Source organism: Hemiselmis andersenii, chromosome 1 (assembly GCF_000018645.1).
Source record: "Hemiselmis andersenii chromosome 1, complete sequence; nucleomorph".
Taxonomy (NCBI): Eukaryota; class Cryptophyceae; order Cryptomonadales; family Hemiselmidaceae; genus Hemiselmis; species Hemiselmis andersenii.
This window is the reverse complement of record NC_009977.1, coordinates 22,583-40,228: the sequence shown is the minus strand read 5'-3', so window position 1 is coordinate 40,228 and position 17,646 is coordinate 22,583. Positions and strand designations below refer to the sequence as shown.

Here is a 17,646-nt window from a genome sequence, read left to right as displayed (position 1 = left end):
TGAATTTTTTTATGAAAAGTTTTTGGTTAATTGAAGGACAAGGGCATTTAGCTGGCCGACTTGCTTCCATCTGCGCAAAAGAACTTTTGAATGGAAATAAAATAATTATTGTTAAAGCAGAAAAAATCGAAATTTCTGGAAAACATATCAGAAACAAACTTAAATTTCTGGTAAAATCTAAAAAAAGAACTAATACTAATCCTAAAAGAGGTCCTTTTCATTTTCATTCCCCCTCGCAAATTTTCTGGAAAATGGTGAGAGGAATGTTACCTCACAAAACTAAAAAAGGAACGTCAGCATTAATGAAATTAAAAGTTTTCGAAGGACTTCCCGAACCTTTTAACCGTATGAAAAAATTTATTATTCCTTCTGCACTAAGAGTTTCCCGTCTTTTAACTGGAAGAAAATATTCAATTCTTGGTGAAATAGCAAATCAAATTGGTTGGACCAGAAAAAATATTATCGATTCAATAGTTTGGAATCGGAATATCGAAAGCAAATTATTTTATAATCAAAAAGTGAATTCACTAAAAAAAAAAACTGCGAATTATAACGCTAAAGTCTCGTTTATTTCAAATTTAATGAATTTAAATTTTCAATAAATTTTTAAATTGATTATTTAAAATTTTTATTCTTTTTCATTTATAAAAGAAAAACATGAATCTATACTTAAAATTAAACAAGCTGCTTCTGTCGCGGCTTGAATTGCATTGATTTTTATCAAAACTGGTTCCCAGATAAAATTATCAAAAGCATTAAATATTGTTCCTTTTTCGACATTAATTCCTTCCCAACAATCTGAACTTTCATGAATTGATCGAAGATTGCTTAAAATTGTTATGCTGTCAAGTCCTCCATTTTCACAAATTGTTTTTGGGATAATTTCTAAGGCTTGAGCAAATTTCTTTAAAATTATTTGATTTTTTCCGGTAATTGCTTTCATATATTTCCTTAACTTTGATGCAATCTTCATTTCAATAGCTCCTGCTCCCGCAACAACGGACTGGTTTTTCAAAACTCGTCGTACAACCATTATCCCATCATTTAAACATCTTTTGGTTTCTTCAAGCAATTTTATACTACTGCCCCTTAACATAATTGTGATTGATTTATTAGAACACCCCAGTATAAATATGAACCGCTCTCTTCCTATTGGTTTTTCTTCCAAAATTCCACATTTTCCAGTTACAAATTTGGAAACATTAGCAATAGAAGAAACAAACCGAGCTCCAGTTCCTTTTGATATTCTAGTTATATCATCGCTTGATATTCGTCCTCCACAAATCACACTTCTTTCAGCAAAATATTGAGTTGCTAAATCACCAATTGCCTGAGTTGAAAAAACAGCTTTTACTTTAGTTTCGGAAATTCGATCTAATTTTTCATAAATTATACTCCATTCAGCATCAATAAATTTTTTGTAATTTTTCATAGATTTTAATTTTGCCTCTCCATCTTTTTCTTCATTTTTAATTTCTAATTCAATATTTAATAACAATATTTGGGGAAAGTAATGTTTTTTGGTCTGCTTTTCATAACCTGCATATGAAAAAGGTTTTTTCAAGCAAATTCCTTTTATAAAAAAGGAGTCATTGTTTGCTCCTCCAAGAACAGATTTAACTGATATCATATTTGGATCAAATTCTTTCCCCATTATTAAGCATGTCGATACTATTATTTCAGAAAAAATATGCCTTTTTCCTGAAATTAATTTTGAATTTAAACTGGTGGCACAACATGACATTAAAATTTTTTTAAGCAATTTGATGTCTAAAAAAGGAGGCTCGATAGAAACTTCTTTGATTATTTGTGAGGCAATCAAAGCACCTTTTTTAAAAATTTTGGAAATATCTCTGGGATGAATTTTTTCCTCTAATAGTTCTTTCGACAGCATCAAAAGTTCTCCACAAATTAAACAAACTGTTGTCGTTCCATCGCCAACTTCAAAGTCTTGACTTTTCGCTATTTCAATTAAAATTTTGGAAACTTCATTTTTGGGTTTTATTAAATTCATTATTGTAGCTCCATCATTGGTAATCATGGTTTTATCTTTTTCATATTGTATAAATTTATCCATACTTGAAGGTCCTAATGTTGTTTTGATGGTTTCTGTTATTTTCAAACACTCTTTTATATTAAAAAGAACTTTCGAAACTGAACTTAAATCCTGTCCAAGATTTTTCAAAAAAAAGGAAGATGGCTCCAGCATATTAAAAAATTCTTTTTCGCGCCAATTTTTTCCTTTTTCTATTTTTTTTAAAAAATTTTATAATTACTTTTTTGATTGAGGAAACCAAATAAAGAAAAATTCAATTTTTAAAGAAGATAAATTATTTGAAAAAGAACTAAATTTTTTATCTTGTTATATTTCATACAATAAATTTCATTACCATAAAAATTTTTGGGATCACTAATAGACAAAATGTTACTTTCAAAAAATTTTTTTTTTTTTAATACTTTAAAAAAAACAAAATAATCTGTTTTTAAAATTTTTTTTTGAGAAAGAAATAAATTTTTTAATCTTAAATTTCGTTGAATTTTTAGATTAAAAATTTCGCAAATTATTTCTCCTAATTTCTTAAGAAAAAAAAATTCGTAAATTTGAGCGTATTTTTTTTCAGATTTTGAAAGAAATTTTAGATAATTTTTTTTATTTGAACGAATAAAAAATTTTTCTATTTTCCAAATTCGCAATCTGTGGTAAGCTTTTAGCAAAAATCCAATCCGTTCTAATTCCAGGTTTTTTAACATGAATAAAAGGCCATTTGAAAAAAAATTTTTCGATTTTAAAAAAATTAATTTTTTTTGATAGGTAATTAGTTCTTTAAAATAAAATACTATATCAAAACCATAAGGAAGAATTTCCGCTGAATTTTGTTCGTTGGAAAGGAAAATAAATAAGATAAAAAAAGGGTCAAATGTTTCCATAAAAATTTTTAATTTATTTTAATTTATTTTTTCAAAAAATTAATAATAAAATTATTTTTTTTTTTTTTTTAATTTTTAAATTTTGAACCAAAAGTCAATCTTGGCAAAATATTCATGGACTGAAGTTCTTGGAATAAAAGTTTACAAGCATACGGAAGTTTTAAAGAAACAATATTTAATGATTTTTTTTTATCAGTAAAAAATCCTGTGTGAAGATCAAAGTTTGCTTGAGTTAAATCAGATGAAATGAGTAATCGTTCAATTATGGCTTCAGATGCGCCATAACTAATTAAACAATCTCTTTCCATTTCTCCAAATCTCAATCCCCCTCCTCTGCTCCTCCCCTCGATGGGTTGCCGGGTTATATTTGAACAAGGTCCTTTTCCTCTGGCGTGTATTTTATCTTTAACCATATGTTTAAGTTTTTGATAAAAAACTGGGCCAGAGAAAACATCCATTAACATTGGCACTCCCGTAATTCCGCTAAAAAAAAATTCTTTTCCTTCAGATGAATATCCTGCTATTTTTAACTTTTTTTTTATTTTTGCAATTTTTGATTCAATAAAAGGAGTCCCGTCAATGAATTTACCAAAAATAGAGCCTATTTTTGCCCCCATTATTTCAATTACTTTTCCAACCGTCATTCTACTAGGAAATCCATGCGGGTTCATTATTAAATCAGGAATAATTCCATCGTTTGAAAAAGGAAGATCTTTTTGAAAACAAATTGCCCCGCAAACTCCTTTTTGTCCATGTCTTGAAGAAAATTTATCCCCGACTTCAGGTTGCCTTATTTGTCTTAAAATCAATTTAACAAAAAATATTTCCAAAAAATTGGATGATATGATGACTTTTTCAATCATTTCGCCTTTAAATTCCTTTAAAGATAAACGCGAAAATATTTGTTTTTCAAAATTTAAAAATTGATTTTTTTTTTTTTGAAATTTAACAACTTCCCCATAATTTTCTATTTTTTTAATTTTTTTTTCTTCAAATTTTTCCAAATTAGGAAGTGGCCTCTCAAAGCTTTTCGCCCCTAAAAAATCGCTATTTTTCAACAAAATTTTATGTTTTCTAGCTATGACACTCCTAAAAAAACCTCGTTCTATACTTGAACGGTTTAAAATAATTGCATCTTCAATATCAAAGCCGCTATAGGATAAAATACATACACAAGCATTTATTCCACTGGTAAGACGATTATTTCCTGAAAAATACACCATTTTGGTTTTAACTAAAGGTTTTTGTGGATAAATAAGCAAAGAAAGAATTGTATCACATCGTTGATTTTGATTTAAAGAAATTGATCCTATGGCTTGCTTTCCCATTGCACACTGATACGTATTTCTAGGAGATTGATTGTGGTCCAGGAAAGGGATTAGACTTGCGCAAATCCCCAGAACAATTTCAGGGGAAATTTCCAAGTGAGTGGTTTTGTTATTTATATATTGAGGACTTTGAGCGATAAAAGCGTTATTTTGTTCATTTACATCCAGAAATTCTAGTAACCCTGTGAGAAATAAATCTTTACAAAAAGTCAAATTTTTTTTAAGCAGTTTTTTTTCAAAATTTTTAATTTTAACTTTTCCTAAATCAACAATTAAAAAAGGTCGACAGATTCTCCCTTCGTCTGTAAAAATAACAATTTCTTCAGAAAAAGTGTCCCAAAAAATGGAAACATAATAATTTATCATTCCAGATCGGCGCATAGATCGAAAAGAATACATAAAATAAGATGGATTATTATGTATGCCGAGATATCGCCCATTTAAAAAAATTTTGCAAATTTTTTTTTCTAAGAAAAAATTTTTTTTCTTTGGATGAATTAAATTTTCAATCCCCAAATCATAACAAAGTTGGGTTATAAATCTGGTTTTAATTTTCACAGAAATATGGGCTAGTATAGTCAAATCTTTAACCAATCCACATGACTCGCCTTCAGGAGTATCCGTTGGACAAATCATTCCCCATTGAGAAGAATGCAAAGATCGAGGACCTCTGATTTTCCTTATTTTTTCGTTTTGAGAAGTAATTTTGGTAACAATGCTAATACTAGAAATAAAAGAAAGGCGAGAAAGGGTTTGTGTAACTCCATTTTTCTCGATTTTAAGTTTTTTAACAATCCAATTTCCAGTTGAAAAAGAATATTCCAATCCATTTGTTATTATATCTTGTCGCAAAAAAGAAATTAATTCTAAATGTTGGTTTTTTTTAAGCTTTGTTGAATTTAATTTATAGTACTTATAACCTTCCTTCAAAGTTTTCCGGAAAAAATCTTCAAATAAAATCGAAACTAAATTACCAGCTAAGCCGAGTCGTTTATTTCCATAATAATCTTTATTATCAGTTATCATAGGTTGATTTAAATTTGAAAATATTTTTTTAACCATCAATGATAAAAAAATTCCCTTTTCTTCTAAATTTCCACCATAAAAAACTTTAGGGGTAAGGTGTGTTAAAATAAACTTTGTCAAACCTTCCTTAAAAAAGAATTCATTTTCTGAATAAGATTTTGATTTAAAAGCGTTATCGCTAAATTTTTTTTCAAATAAATTAAAGTTGAAGCGCTGAACAATATAAAAAATTGCTTGTTTTTTAGAAGTTATTCCAGCTAGCTTTGTTTCAAATAAAGACCATTCTAAAATATTTTCATATTCTTTCCCAATCAAATCCAAAATTTCACGATCTTTTTCGAATCCTAAGGATTTTAAAAAAATAAATAAAGGAATTTCTTCAACAAAAAGTTTATGCTTGAAATATAATTTTTGATTTTTTAGAAAAACAACGTTACGAATTTTTTTATTTGAAGAAAATGAATTTACAACAGCGCAAATAGAACCATGTTGATCTTGTTCAATATTAATTCGATTAGCAGAAACCTGTTCTTGAATTAAAATTACTTTTTCGGTTCCTTTTAAAATAAAATAACCCCCAGGGTCGAGAGGACATTCGTTCAACGATAAAAATTCATTTTCATTCTTGGAAAAAAGAATACATTTATTACTTTGAAGCATTATAGGGATTTTTCCTAAATTAAAATTGAAAACATTAAATTTTTTTTTTTCAATTTTAAAACTTAAATCAAAAAAAATTGTTCCAGTATAGGAAGAATCTGTGGTTCTACATTGATAGGGAGAAATAGGCATTTCCATAAAGTTCAGATATTCTGATGCTAAACCAATTTTTAATTTTGAAAATTTCAAAAAAAATGAATCATCCGAATCAAAAATTTTCTTTTGATTCATAAAAATTATTTTTTTAATATCGGTGTTTAAAAAATAATTAAATGATTCAATTTGTTGCCATATAAGGCCTTTACTTTTTAATATATAAGAAACCAAATTAAAATTTTTTTTATATAAATTCATCATAATTAAAGTGGTGTTAGCTCAGTTGGCAGTAAAAGTTAAAAGCGCAGGTCTCATATCAAAGTTATCCTGAGGTCGTGAGTTCGAGATTGAAGTATCTCATGCACCGCATTATTCAACTATTTTTTTTTAATAATCCCAAAAAAGGACCCTTTATGGTTCCTATTACATGATTCGAGTTTTTTTCATTTTTTACACTTATTATTTTTATTCTAATTAAAGAATCTTTACAAAATTTTTCTTCAGGACTCATTGTGTTGAAAAAAACCTTATCTTTTCCGTTATATTGGAAATCATTGGGGAGTTGATTTTTTGAAACAAAAATTTGTAAGGCCCCAGCTTCCGAAAAAAACCCAACATTGGTCAAATTTGTAATGATTGAATCAAAAACTTCTCCTTTAAACGGTCGAAAGGTTATTGCTCTAAATGTTACATTGAACATGGCAGACGGTGTCCCAATAATTAGTTTTCCTTTGCCCCATTTGTTACAGATTTCGGTTATTATGACAATATTTCCAAACGGTCCAGCATAACTTCCTTCAACGTTTCCTAATAGAGTCGAAACCAAATTTTTTTTTATATTTTTTTTAAAATACTTTGCTGATATATAAATATTTTGATTTAAAGTTGTGATAAAAAACATGGGGATATAACGCAGGGGTTAGCGTGTTTGCTTTGCAAGCAAAAAGTCGTGGGTTCGAAAAAATCTAGTATTTCCCACTATCTCCAAAATTAAATGAAATTTTTTATTGAAAATGTTTATGTACTTTTTCCTTTTAATATAATTTTCCCAGAACAAATTCAACTAATGTACATACTCAAAAAGCTTTTCGATAATAAAAGTCATGGAATAATGGGTATCCCGCCAGGAATTGGGTTTTCGATGGTAACGATTTGTTTTTTTATATCTTACAATTTTTCAACGAAATTAAAAAAAAAACTTATTTATTGTTTAAGAAAAGAGGTCGATTCGATTTCCTTAATAGAACAATTTAGAACTTATTTAGGCGAGTCAAATGAAAAATTTTCTATCAAAAACTTTGAAATTAGTCCTCAAATTACAGTGCCTTTTGGAAAAAAAACGCTTTGTATCGAAGAGCGTCTTAAACCTCTTACAAAAATTGACGAAATTGAAGATTTTTGTAAAAGTTTATTGGCTTTTTCTGTTTATAATGAAAAAAAAAAAGAAAAAATTTTTTCAAAATTAAATATAAATTCAGATTCCTATTTAAATTCCCAGAACCAATGTTTTTTCTTTCAAAATTTTTTAAAAAAAAAAAAAAAATTGGATTTTCGAAAAATTTGGACCTTGAAGATTTTACGAGAATTCGGTATTCGAAAAAAAATATGTCCTTATTTTTTTTCACGAGATATTGTTTTGAAATCAGACGTTATTATTGGCACACTCAAAAAATTTTTTTTTTCTGATTTTTTTTTTTCAAAAAACCAAAAAAATGTTTCATTGTCTTACTTAATTTTTGAAGACATTTACGATCTAGAATCAATACAATTGATATTTTCATCAATTAATCTTAATCCAATAATTTTAAAAGATAGTCAAAGATCTATTTTTTGGCTAAAAAAAAAATTTTTTTTTCACAAATCAAAATTTCTTAAAAAATTTAGTTCTGAGGATTTTTTCTTTTACGATCAAATTAACACGAACCTTACGGAAAATTTTTTTAATATCTTTTCTTATCGAAATTTTCACCAAAAAAATTTTTTTAATCCAAAATTTTTTACAATTCGAAAAAAAAAAGAAAAATCAATCGGTAGGATTTTTCATTTTTTTTCGTTAATCCAAAAAATAACTGATTTTTTTTCCTCAAAATTAAATGAAAACACTCATTTAAAATTGAGTATTAAAGAATTTTTACAGTACTTATTAAAAAATATTTATAATTTGGAATTAACATTAAATTCCATTAAATTTTTAAACTTTTTTTTGAACAGCTTCGTAACTATTCTAGGTTATTTTGGTTACAGAAAAATAAATGGATTGACAAAATTAATAGAATTTTTTCGAATCATTGGTGAAAATGCAGAATCATTTAACGAAAATTTCAAAATTTTTTTTTCATCGTCTAACTCCGATTTTCCTTTTCTAAATGAACCTAAGATAAATTTTGGTTGCCTAGAAACAAGTTTTTTAACAAAAAGTTTACTCGAAAATTTTAATTCTGTAATGGTGTGTTTTCCAAATGGGTTACAACTAAATTTCATTTTTTTTATTCTTGATTGCAAGCCTCAAATTTTTGGAAATTTAGGAAATTTTCTTGAAAAAAAAAACATAAATCCTTTTATTTTGAATTGCGAAGATTTACCAATGATAAATCTTGATAAAAAAAAAAAAGAACAACAAAAAAATTTGGCAAAAAAATCCTTTTATATCATGAATAAGTTTATTGATGAAAATTTGGAAGGTACAATTTGCCTTTTCCCTTCTTTGAATTTTATTAATGTTTTTTTGGAAGAATGGAAAACCGAAAAATATTTAAAAAATTTCATTGGAAAAGGAGAGATTTTTTTAGAAAATATTAATTTAGAAGATAATTATTTATTAATTGAAAATTATAAAATTTGTTGCGATTTGGGATTAAAAACACTTCTTTTTGGTATCAATGGAGGAACTACCACTAAAATAAATTTTAAATCTCATTATTGTCGAAATCTTTTGATTATAGATCCAATGTTTTTTGAAAAACACCAAACTTTCCGAATTTTCCTCCGAAATTCAAAATTTTTTTTAAAAACCAAACAATTTGAAGATTGCAAAAAATTTTATGTGTTAAAAAATTTAGGAAATATTTTGATGGATTATTTTCCTTCGAAAAAAGATTTTGGAGTTTTAATTTTGATAAATCAAGAAAAATTAATTTTATTTGAAAATTATTGGAAAGATTTCTGGAAAACTCCTTTTGGAAATCAAAAGACTCGAAAAATTGATAAAATTACCCAAACAATAAAAAACTTTTTCACTAAAACATGGTTAAATATCAGATTTTAAGAACCCTCGTAAATTTTTTGAAAATATGCCCAAATATTCAGAAAAATTAACCTTTGAAACTAAAAAAAAAAAAAATTTCCTTAATTTAAATTTTGGAAAAAATAAAAATTTTAAAAAAGGACCTTTTTCTCGAATTGAGCAAATTTTAGTAGATAAAGCATTAAACCAAGTTCTCCAGGAAGAGGGAGTAAATTTTAATTTTGATAATTCAAAAAAAATATTATCCTTATCAAGACAAGAGCTTCCTAAAAATTTTTGGGGAAAAGTAGCTCAACACATTCCATCAAGGCGCGTTGAATCAATATATGATCATGCTCGCAGAAGACTTTCGATAAAAAATTATAAAGGTAAATGGACAAATGAAGACCTCGAAAATTTGAAAAAATTAGTGGACTGTTATGGTTGTCAATGGACAAAAATTGGAACAACCTTGAATAGACTTCCGGGAGCATGTTATGATAAATGGAGAGACGCTTTAAAAAGTGGTGAAAAAAGGAAGAAAGGGAAATGGTTTCAAGAAGAGAAATGTAAATTAATTCAACTGATTACCAAACAAATTGGTCACGATATTAGTCAAGAACAAAAAGGTGTCGAAACTATTCAATGGACTTTAGTCGCTGAAAAAATTCACACAAGAAGTTATCTTCAATGCAGAAACGAATGGGCAAGATTTTTTACACCCGGATCAATTATCAAATTAACTTTATCCGATAGTCTTAGATTGATCGAATCCATTTTTTTGTTACAAGTGATTGATGAAACAGAAATAAAATGGGGTTGTCTTTTAAAAGGTGTTCCAGCACACAAAACATATAATAAATGGCGTTCTTTATGTCAAAAATTCTTACCAACAAAAAAAAAAAAAGGTGATTTTCAAATTTCTTTTAAAGCTGCAATCTTTTTCATTCGAAATAAATTATTAAAAATTTTAAATTTAAATAAAATTTAAATAAAAAATCCAAATTTTTTAATAAAATATAATTTTAAATTTCTAATATTTTTTTTTATAGAAAGGAAAGGATATCCAAAAAAAATTAAAAATGGATTCTCTAGTCTTTTCGAACTAATGTAAGACCAGTTTTTCCACAAGTTAATCTATCTGAGTGTTCAGCCATAAAACTACCTGGAGATTGCGGAGATTCCCTTCGCAATTTTTTAATTTTTCCATCATCCACTGAATAATAATTCAAGGTTTTTAACTTAATTTTTTTGCGAATATGTTTAATTTTTTTGGGTTTAGTGTATGTTTTTTTTTTTCTCTTTTTCCCTCCTCCTTTCAATTCAAAATTTGGGTGTCGTTGATATTTCGTAGTTGAAGAATATTTTTTAAATATATTCAAAAAATTTTTAATAAAAAACCAATTTTTTGCTATAATTTTCTTTGAATATTTTATTTTAGTTTCAAAGTTCAATGTTTTATCCAATGTTAAAGAGTTTTTATTTTTTTTTTCAATTTTTGGACAAACCAGTTTCATATTTTAGTTAAAACAAAGGACAGGTGTTCTTGATTTTTTTTAAATCTGACTTCTCTTAAAGCCTAAAAATTTCCCAAAAAACTTTTAGGAATATTTTTGAACATTTTGTAGAAAAGAAAAGTAAATCGTGGGCCTATTTCTTGTAATTTTACGTCTTTTGAAGTTGATGAAAAAATATACCTATGGAACCGAAAAATTATAAACTTTTGAAAAAAAAAGAACGAAAAAACTTGCCTACCTTTAAAATCTGGATAATTTGAAAAGAGGCTTTTTAATAAAAAACAAAGACTTTTTCCAATATTTCCTTTAAAATTTTTAAAAATAATTTCAGGGTTATGAAAAGAACGAGAAGAATTATTTAAAATATTTTTTTTTGGCAAAAAATAAACAATTTTATATAAAATTGAAATTTTTAAATTTAATTGTAATTGCCACAAAAAAACAGAGCCTTTTTTTTCGTTTTTAACAAACAAAATATTTTTAAAATTATGTAATTTTAAATAAGAAATAATATCTTGAAGCTTAAAGTTTTTTTTTTTAAAAAGTTTAGAATGTGGAATTAAATAAAGGAGGTCTTTAACCATTAATAAAATTCTTTTTGTTGGTTTTTTGGAAATTACTATTCCTATTCCTGTTTTTTTTTTTTTTATGTTTATTTTTTTGAGTTTTAACTTTGCTGGCACCTTCATAAAATAAATTTTTTAAATAAAAAAAAATTATTTCTTTGTATAATAGCACACGTGGCCGAGTGGTTAAATAACATTGAAGGCGAGAGATTAGAATCAATCAAATATCTCTTAGGGGTTCCCTGCGCAAGTTCGAATCTTGCCGTGTGCGTTTAAAAAATGGAATATATTTGTGGAGAGTGTGGAGGAAAAAATGAAATTTCTTTTTCTCAAACTATTTCTTGTGTATTCTGTGGAACAAGGATATTATACAAAACCAGAACAAAAAAAATTCTTGGTTATGAGGCGCGATAAAAAATATTTTCAAGGATCTCGACTTTTTCGAGTTTTTAGAATTCTTCTGTTTTCGAATTCGTTACTTTTTTGAAAAGGCAAAATATATGGTAACAAAATGAAACAATTTCTAATTATTTAAATTTATTATTATGACTGAAAAAAAAAACCAAAAAACCACTGAAAATCTTGGAAATAAATTAAGACTTGTAGTAAAAAGTGGAAAATTTACCATAGGGTACAACACTACTAACAAATCTCTAAAAGAAGGCGAATGTAAAATTATCATTGTAGCAAATAATTGTCCATCAACTAGAAGACTTGAATTAGAGTATTTAGCAATGCTAAACAAAAGTTCTATTCATCATTTTTATGGAAATAATTCCGAATTAGGTTTGGCCTGTGGGAAAAATTTCAGGTGTTGTTGTATTGGAATTATTGACCCAGGCGATTCCGATATCTTGAATTTTTTGAAAAAATAAAATTTTTTAAATTTTTTTTTTATTTTTCCCAGGCCCGCCTTTTCTTATTTTAATGCAAACCTTTGAACCTATGTTTAAGTTGATCCTAGTTGGGGATGGCGGTGTTGGAAAAACTACTTTTGTAAAACGACATTTAACTGGAGAATTTGAAAAAAAATATATCGCAACTTTAGGTGTAGAAGTTCATCCTTTAAAATTTTTTACAAATCGAGGACCTCTTGTTTTTAATATATGGGATACTGCAGGTCAAGAAAAATTTGGCGGTTTGCGTGACGGTTATTACATTCAAGGTCAAGCTGCCATTGTTATGTTTGATGTTACTTCCAGAATAACTTACAAAAATGTTCCAAATTGGCATAGAGATTTAATTAGGGTTTGTGAAAATATACCAATTGTTTTGGTTGGAAATAAAGTGGATATAAAAGATAGAAAGGTCAAAGCGAAACAAATAACTTTTCATCGAAAAAAAAATTTACAATATTACGATGTTTCTGCTAAATCCAATTATAATTTTGAAAAACCTTTTTTATGGTTAGGTAGAAAATTAACAGGAGATCCTACTCTTATTTTTATTGAAAGTCCAGCATTGGCTCCAGCTGAAGTAGAAATTGATCAAGAAAGAAAAAAAGAAATGGAAAAAGAACTTTTGGAAGCCCAACAAATTGCTTTACCTGAAGATGATGACGAAATGTAAAGTTGAACTTCTTTCTTAATTAATATATTTATTTTTTTTTTAAAATTTTAACTAAATTGTTATAAAAAAAAAAAAATCTTAGCATGGTTTTTTTAAACATCAAATTAAAAAAGATAGAACTAAAATTAAAAATTCAAATAAAAATATTGAAAAAATTAATTTTTTGGTCGAATCTATCAATTTTATTAAAGTAGGAAAATTTTAAATTTTTTTTTGGTTTTTTTTAAATTGAGCTTCTGTATTTTGCTACGGCTTTAGTCCCCTCCGAAATAGCGTGTTTGGCAAGCTCACCAGGAATAATTAAACGTACTCCAGTCATAATTTCTCTTGCTGTGAGGGTTTTGCTTTTATTATAATAGGATAATTTGTTCGCCTCGGTGGTTATTCGGTCAAATAAATCGATAACAAAAGAATTCATTGAATCGATTGCTTTTGAAGATATTCCAATTTCGTTATGAACCTGCTTCAACACTTTATAGATATAGTTTAAATAGGAAATAACCCTTTTCTTTTTTATAATTCTATCAGATTTTTCTGTTTTTTTTTTGTTTTCATTTAATTTTTTTTGAACTTTATTTTTCATTGTATTATGGTTATTTTAAGCACATCAAAAAGAAATTGACTCAACACATAATAAAGTTTTTAAACATCCAAAAAATTGGTATCTTGTGGTTAGATGGTTTTTTTTAAAAAATAATGGACCAATTTAATTTTTTTATGAGTAGAAATCAGATAATAAAAAACCTAGAAATATCCGAAGAAATTTGGGATCAATTCTGTTTACTCAGAGGGATAATTCCGTTTTGTCCCAGAGAAAAATCTGGAAAAAAATTACAATCATATTATGCAAAAAAAACAGCAGCCACTTTTTTTAAAGATCCATTTTTGGTAAAAACAAAAGAAATCGAATCGTGGAAAAAATTTCTTAGATTATCCATTCAAAGAAATCTAAAAAAATTTCCAAAAAAAATCTCCAATTTTTTTCCTTTTTACGACTTTGAAAATTTGATCACAAAAAGATTCCCAAAATTTTTCAAAGTTTTAAAACAATTAGAAGAAATTTTTCCATTTGTTTTTTTGATAATAGATAACCCTTTATTTGAGAATTCAATATCCGAAAAATTAAATGATAATTCCATATTAATCTTAGAATTTTTTTATATTCTGAAGTATTTTTCTTCAATAAACTTTATTTTTGAAATGAAAAAAGCTTTTTCTATTGAATTTAAACTTCTGGGTGTTGATATAAAAATTTTATTACCCAAAAAAAAAATATATTCCTATAAAATCAGAACAACAAAAAAAATTTTTTCTTCTTTTTTAGAACTAAATATAAGTTTGTTTAAGTTGATTGTTAATAAATTTGAAAAATTGAAAAAATTTAAAAATTTTTTTGAAATAAATCAATGTGATTTAAATTTGAACCAAAGATTCATTTTTTTTTTCAAAAGAAATTTTGTTTTACAGAAAACAAAAGAAGAGAAGGGGAAAACTAATTCTAAAAAGTTTTTTGAAATATATTTAAAAATATTTTTTAAAAAAAAAAAAACGGCAAAATTATTTCGAATTTTTTCAAAAAATTTTAATAATCCTTCAAGAAAAAATTTTTTTGGAGGAATAGTTATTTTTATTTACCAAACTGGTCAACAATTTTTAATGAATTTCCTTTTGAATTTACAAGGAATCACCTTTATTGATTTAAAAAACGATAAAAAAACTTTATTTGTAATCGGGAAAGAAAAACTTTTTTATAAATCTTTGATATCAATTTATTTTGATTTTTCTTGGATTTTTTTTTGTATGAATACAAAAACCTATCTTCCCATGAAAAAAAATTGTATAAAAAAAAATAAATTAAAAGAATTAAACCCTTTTTATCAAAAAATAAATAAAATTAAAAAAAGTTCAACTATTATTTTTCGAAATAAATTCAAAATTCAAAAAATTCTAGAAAATGAAAAAAAAAGCACGAAAAAAAGAGTAATTTTTTTTTTAAATAAAAACCGTGAATTTTTTAATTTTTTTCCTGCTTCTTTTACAAATCCCAAAGTTTTGTTTCAATGCATAAGAAAAAGTATTTCCTAATAATTTTAAAAAAATTTTTTAATTAAAAACCATAATAAGAAAATATAGAAAAATAGAAAAATATAAATAATTTTTAATAAAAAAATAACAAAAAAAAAATGGCAAATTTTAGCATTGAACAGGTAAGAGAAATAATGTCGCGAAAACATAATATTAGAAACATGTCGGTAATTGCCCATGTAGATCATGGAAAATCAACACTTACTGATTCTTTGGTAGCAGCTGCTGGAATAATTTCTCTAGATTCTGCAGGAGACGCTCGGTTGACCGACACAAGAGCAGATGAACAAGAAAGATGCATCACAATAAAATCAACCGGAATCACGCTTTTCTTCGAATTTCCAAGCGAGTTAGGTCTTCCCCCGAACTCTGAAGGAAAAGAATTTTTAATAAATCTCATAGATTCTCCCGGGCATGTTGATTTTTCTTCAGAAGTAACAGCGGCTCTTCGAGTCACTGATGGAGCCCTCGTTGTAGTTGATTGCATTGAAGGAGTTTGCGTACAAACTGAAACAGTACTAAGACAAGCCCTTTTAGAAAGAATAAAACCCGTTTTAACCATTAATAAACTAGATCGAGCTTTTCTTGAACTCCAAGCAGAAAGTGAAGATATATATAAAAATTGTTTAAGAGTTATCGAAAATTCCAATGTAATAATGGCCACTTACCAAGATGATTTACTAGGTGATGTCCAGGTTTCTCCCGAAAAAAATACGGTCTCTTTTTCAGCAGGATTACACGGGTGGGCTTTTAATTTGGGTCAATTTGCACGAATGTATGCCACAAAATGGAAAATCCAAGACGAAAAAAAATCTGAATTTATAGAAAAATTGACTTCTCGGTTATGGGGTGACAACTTTTTCGATGTAGAAACCAAAAAATGGTTAAAAAAAGAAAAAAAAGGAGCAACTCGAGCCTTTGTCCACTTTATTATTAATCCTATAAAAAAAATTGTTAAGTTAGCTATGTCTGATAGAGTTAAGGAATTGGAAGAAGCCCTTTCTTCATTTGATATAAAGTTAAGCGGAGAAGATAAAAAATTAACTCAGAAACATTTGATGAAAAAAGTTTTACAAAAATGGCTACCGGCAAGTTCCGCTTTATTGGAAACAATTGTAATAAATTTACCATCTCCAGCAAAAGCACAATCCTACCGAGTACAAAATTTATATGAAGGACCCATGGATGATGAAACTGCCTTATCAATTAAAAATTGCGATGCTTCCGGCCCACTTATGGTTTACATTTCAAAAATGATTCCTTCAACAGATAAAGGACGTTTTGTTGCTTTTGGACGAGTTTTTGCAGGAACAGTAAAAACAGGCCAAAAGGTAAGAATCATGGGGCCTTCATATATCCCAGGAAAAAAAACTGATTTAGTAATAAAAAATATTCAACGGACTTTATTGATGATGGGGAAAAAGACTGAACTTGTCGATTCAATTCCTGCTGGAAATACTGTAGGTTTGGTAGGAATAGACCAATTTTTGCTTAAATCAGGAACTCTGTCAGATTCAGAGAGTGCATTCCCTTTAAAAAGCATGAAATATTCAGTTTCTCCAGTCGTAAGAGTTGCGATCGAACCAAAAAATCCAAGCGATCTTCCCAAATTAGTGGAGGGACTAAAAAGGTTGTCCAAATCTGATCCCCTTGTGCAATGTAAAATAGAAGAATCAGGCGAACATATAATTGCTGGAGCAGGAGAATTACATTTAGAAATTTGTTTAAAGGATCTTCAAGAAGATTTTATGAATGGCGCTGAAATCAGAGTTTCCCAACCTGTTGTTTCTTTTCGGGAAACGGTCGAAGGAGTTCCAAATCCCCAAGAAAAAGGTTTATGCCTTTCTAAATCTCCCAACAAACATAACCGTATTTATTGCTATGCAGAACCCCTTCCTGAAGGGTTACCAGAAGCCATTGATGAAGGAAAAATTACCCCTAGAGATGATATAAAAATAAGAGCAAAAGAGCTAAAAAATAGCTATCAAATGGATGAAGAATCCGTAAAAAAAATTTGGTGTTTTGGTCCAGAAGGAAATGGGCCAAATTTTTTACTAGATTGTACAAAATCCATTCAATACTTAAATGAAATAAAAGATTCATGTGTTTCTGCTTTTCAGTGGGCAACGAAAGAAGGAGCTCTTTGTAATGAAAACATGAGAGGAATTTCTTTTAATATCCTGGACGTTACTCTACATGCAGATTCAATCCATAGAGGAGGAGGTCAAATTATCCCTACTGCAAGGAGATGCTTCCTAGGCGCCCAATTATTAGGAAAACCAAGACTTATGGAACCAGTTTATTTAGTCGAAATTCAATGTCCCGAAAATGCAGTTGGTTCTATATATGGAGTTTTAAATCGGAAAAGGGGGCATGTTTTCGAAGAAACCCAAAGATTTGGTACTCCAATATTTAACATAAAAGCTTATTTGCCAGTTCAAGAATCTTTTGGTTTTACAGCAGACCTTAGGGCTGCCACTTCTGGTCAGGCTTTTCCGCAATGTGTTTTTGATCATTGGCAAATAATTCAAGGAGATCCTTTAGAAAAAACAGATAAAACTTCAGATTTGGTTTCGAGCATTCGAAAACGAAAAGGATTAAAAGAAGAAATTCCAGGAGTAGAAAATTATTATGATAAACTTTAAAAT

General features: G+C 27.4%; 15 protein-coding genes and 2 non-coding genes across 17 annotated transcripts; 9 read left to right on the top strand and 8 right to left on the bottom strand.

Annotated features, from left to right (window-relative positions):
* Nucleotides 1–11: 11 nt before the first annotated feature.
* HAN_1g35 (rpl13A) lies at nt 12–602 on the top strand (the record flags this gene model as incomplete). Its single annotated transcript, XM_001712154.1, has 1 exon — nt 12–602. The coding sequence occupies one exon, from the start codon at nt 12–14 to the stop codon at nt 600–602; it is 591 nt and encodes a 196-aa protein (XP_001712206.1).
* Nucleotides 603–628: 26 nt separating this feature from the next.
* On the bottom strand, nt 629–2,209 carry HAN_1g34 (tcpH; the record flags this gene model as incomplete). Its single annotated transcript, XM_001712153.1, has 1 exon — nt 629–2,209. The coding sequence occupies one exon, from the start codon at nt 2,207–2,209 to the stop codon at nt 629–631; it is 1,581 nt and encodes a 526-aa protein (XP_001712205.1).
* Nucleotides 2,210–2,316: 107 nt separating this feature from the next.
* Nucleotides 2,317–2,928, bottom strand: HAN_1g33 (hypothetical protein; the record flags this gene model as incomplete). The annotated part of the gene is made up of 1 exon (XM_001712152.1): nt 2,317–2,928. The coding sequence occupies one exon, from the start codon at nt 2,926–2,928 to the stop codon at nt 2,317–2,319; it is 612 nt and encodes a 203-aa protein (XP_001712204.1).
* Nucleotides 2,929–2,996: 68 nt separating this feature from the next.
* Nucleotides 2,997–6,299, bottom strand: HAN_1g32 (rpc2; the record flags this gene model as incomplete). Its single annotated transcript, XM_001712151.1, has 1 exon — nt 2,997–6,299. One exon carries the CDS (start codon nt 6,297–6,299, stop codon nt 2,997–2,999), a length of 3,303 nt encoding a protein of 1,100 aa, XP_001712203.1.
* Nucleotides 6,300–6,411: 112 nt separating this feature from the next.
* HAN_1g31 (rpb7) lies at nt 6,412–6,939 on the bottom strand (the record flags this gene model as incomplete). The annotated part of the gene is made up of 1 exon (XM_001712150.1): nt 6,412–6,939. One exon carries the CDS (start codon nt 6,937–6,939, stop codon nt 6,412–6,414), a length of 528 nt encoding a protein of 175 aa, XP_001712202.1.
* HAN_1g30 lies at nt 6,940–7,015 on the top strand. The gene has a single exon. It is a non-coding gene; the product is annotated as a tRNA-Ala (tRNA).
* A 17-nt stretch (nt 7,016–7,032) lies between these two features.
* On the top strand, nt 7,033–9,303 carry HAN_1g29 (rad3; the record flags this gene model as incomplete). Its single annotated transcript, XM_001712149.1, has 1 exon — nt 7,033–9,303. The coding sequence occupies one exon, from the start codon at nt 7,033–7,035 to the stop codon at nt 9,301–9,303; it is 2,271 nt and encodes a 756-aa protein (XP_001712201.1).
* A 25-nt stretch (nt 9,304–9,328) lies between these two features.
* Nucleotides 9,329–10,252, top strand: HAN_1g28 (reb1; the record flags this gene model as incomplete). Its single annotated transcript, XM_001712148.1, has 1 exon — nt 9,329–10,252. One exon carries the CDS (start codon nt 9,329–9,331, stop codon nt 10,250–10,252), a length of 924 nt encoding a protein of 307 aa, XP_001712200.1.
* Nucleotides 10,253–10,352: 100 nt separating this feature from the next.
* Nucleotides 10,353–10,778, bottom strand: HAN_1g27 (rps27A; the record flags this gene model as incomplete). Its single annotated transcript, XM_001712147.1, has 1 exon — nt 10,353–10,778. One exon carries the CDS (start codon nt 10,776–10,778, stop codon nt 10,353–10,355), a length of 426 nt encoding a protein of 141 aa, XP_001712199.1.
* Nucleotides 10,779–10,840: 62 nt separating this feature from the next.
* HAN_1g26 (Rpf1) lies at nt 10,841–11,467 on the bottom strand (the record flags this gene model as incomplete). The annotated part of the gene is made up of 1 exon (XM_001712146.1): nt 10,841–11,467. The coding sequence occupies one exon, from the start codon at nt 11,465–11,467 to the stop codon at nt 10,841–10,843; it is 627 nt and encodes a 208-aa protein (XP_001712198.1).
* A 45-nt stretch (nt 11,468–11,512) lies between these two features.
* Nucleotides 11,513–11,615, bottom strand: HAN_1g25. The gene is given in 2 exon segments: nt 11,513–11,560; nt 11,570–11,615. It is a non-coding gene; the product is annotated as a tRNA-Ser (tRNA).
* An 8-nt stretch (nt 11,616–11,623) lies between these two features.
* On the top strand, nt 11,624–11,758 carry HAN_1g24 (rpc10; the record flags this gene model as incomplete). The annotated part of the gene is made up of 1 exon (XM_001712145.1): nt 11,624–11,758. The coding sequence occupies one exon, from the start codon at nt 11,624–11,626 to the stop codon at nt 11,756–11,758; it is 135 nt and encodes a 44-aa protein (XP_001712197.1).
* A 131-nt stretch (nt 11,759–11,889) lies between these two features.
* On the top strand, nt 11,890–12,219 carry HAN_1g23 (rpl30; the record flags this gene model as incomplete). Its single annotated transcript, XM_001712144.1, has 1 exon — nt 11,890–12,219. One exon carries the CDS (start codon nt 11,890–11,892, stop codon nt 12,217–12,219), a length of 330 nt encoding a protein of 109 aa, XP_001712196.1.
* A 52-nt stretch (nt 12,220–12,271) lies between these two features.
* On the top strand, nt 12,272–12,913 carry HAN_1g22 (gps2; the record flags this gene model as incomplete). The annotated part of the gene is made up of 1 exon (XM_001712143.1): nt 12,272–12,913. One exon carries the CDS (start codon nt 12,272–12,274, stop codon nt 12,911–12,913), a length of 642 nt encoding a protein of 213 aa, XP_001712195.1.
* Nucleotides 12,914–13,136: 223 nt separating this feature from the next.
* Nucleotides 13,137–13,496, bottom strand: HAN_1g21 (h2B; the record flags this gene model as incomplete). The annotated part of the gene is made up of 1 exon (XM_001712142.1): nt 13,137–13,496. The coding sequence occupies one exon, from the start codon at nt 13,494–13,496 to the stop codon at nt 13,137–13,139; it is 360 nt and encodes a 119-aa protein (XP_001712194.1).
* A 134-nt stretch (nt 13,497–13,630) lies between these two features.
* HAN_1g20 (nop-like protein) lies at nt 13,631–14,998 on the top strand (the record flags this gene model as incomplete). The annotated part of the gene is made up of 1 exon (XM_001712141.1): nt 13,631–14,998. One exon carries the CDS (start codon nt 13,631–13,633, stop codon nt 14,996–14,998), a length of 1,368 nt encoding a protein of 455 aa, XP_001712193.1.
* A 98-nt stretch (nt 14,999–15,096) lies between these two features.
* On the top strand, nt 15,097–17,643 carry HAN_1g19 (ef2; the record flags this gene model as incomplete). The annotated part of the gene is made up of 1 exon (XM_001712140.1): nt 15,097–17,643. The coding sequence occupies one exon, from the start codon at nt 15,097–15,099 to the stop codon at nt 17,641–17,643; it is 2,547 nt and encodes an 848-aa protein (XP_001712192.1).
* Nucleotides 17,644–17,646: the final 3 nt, after the last annotated feature.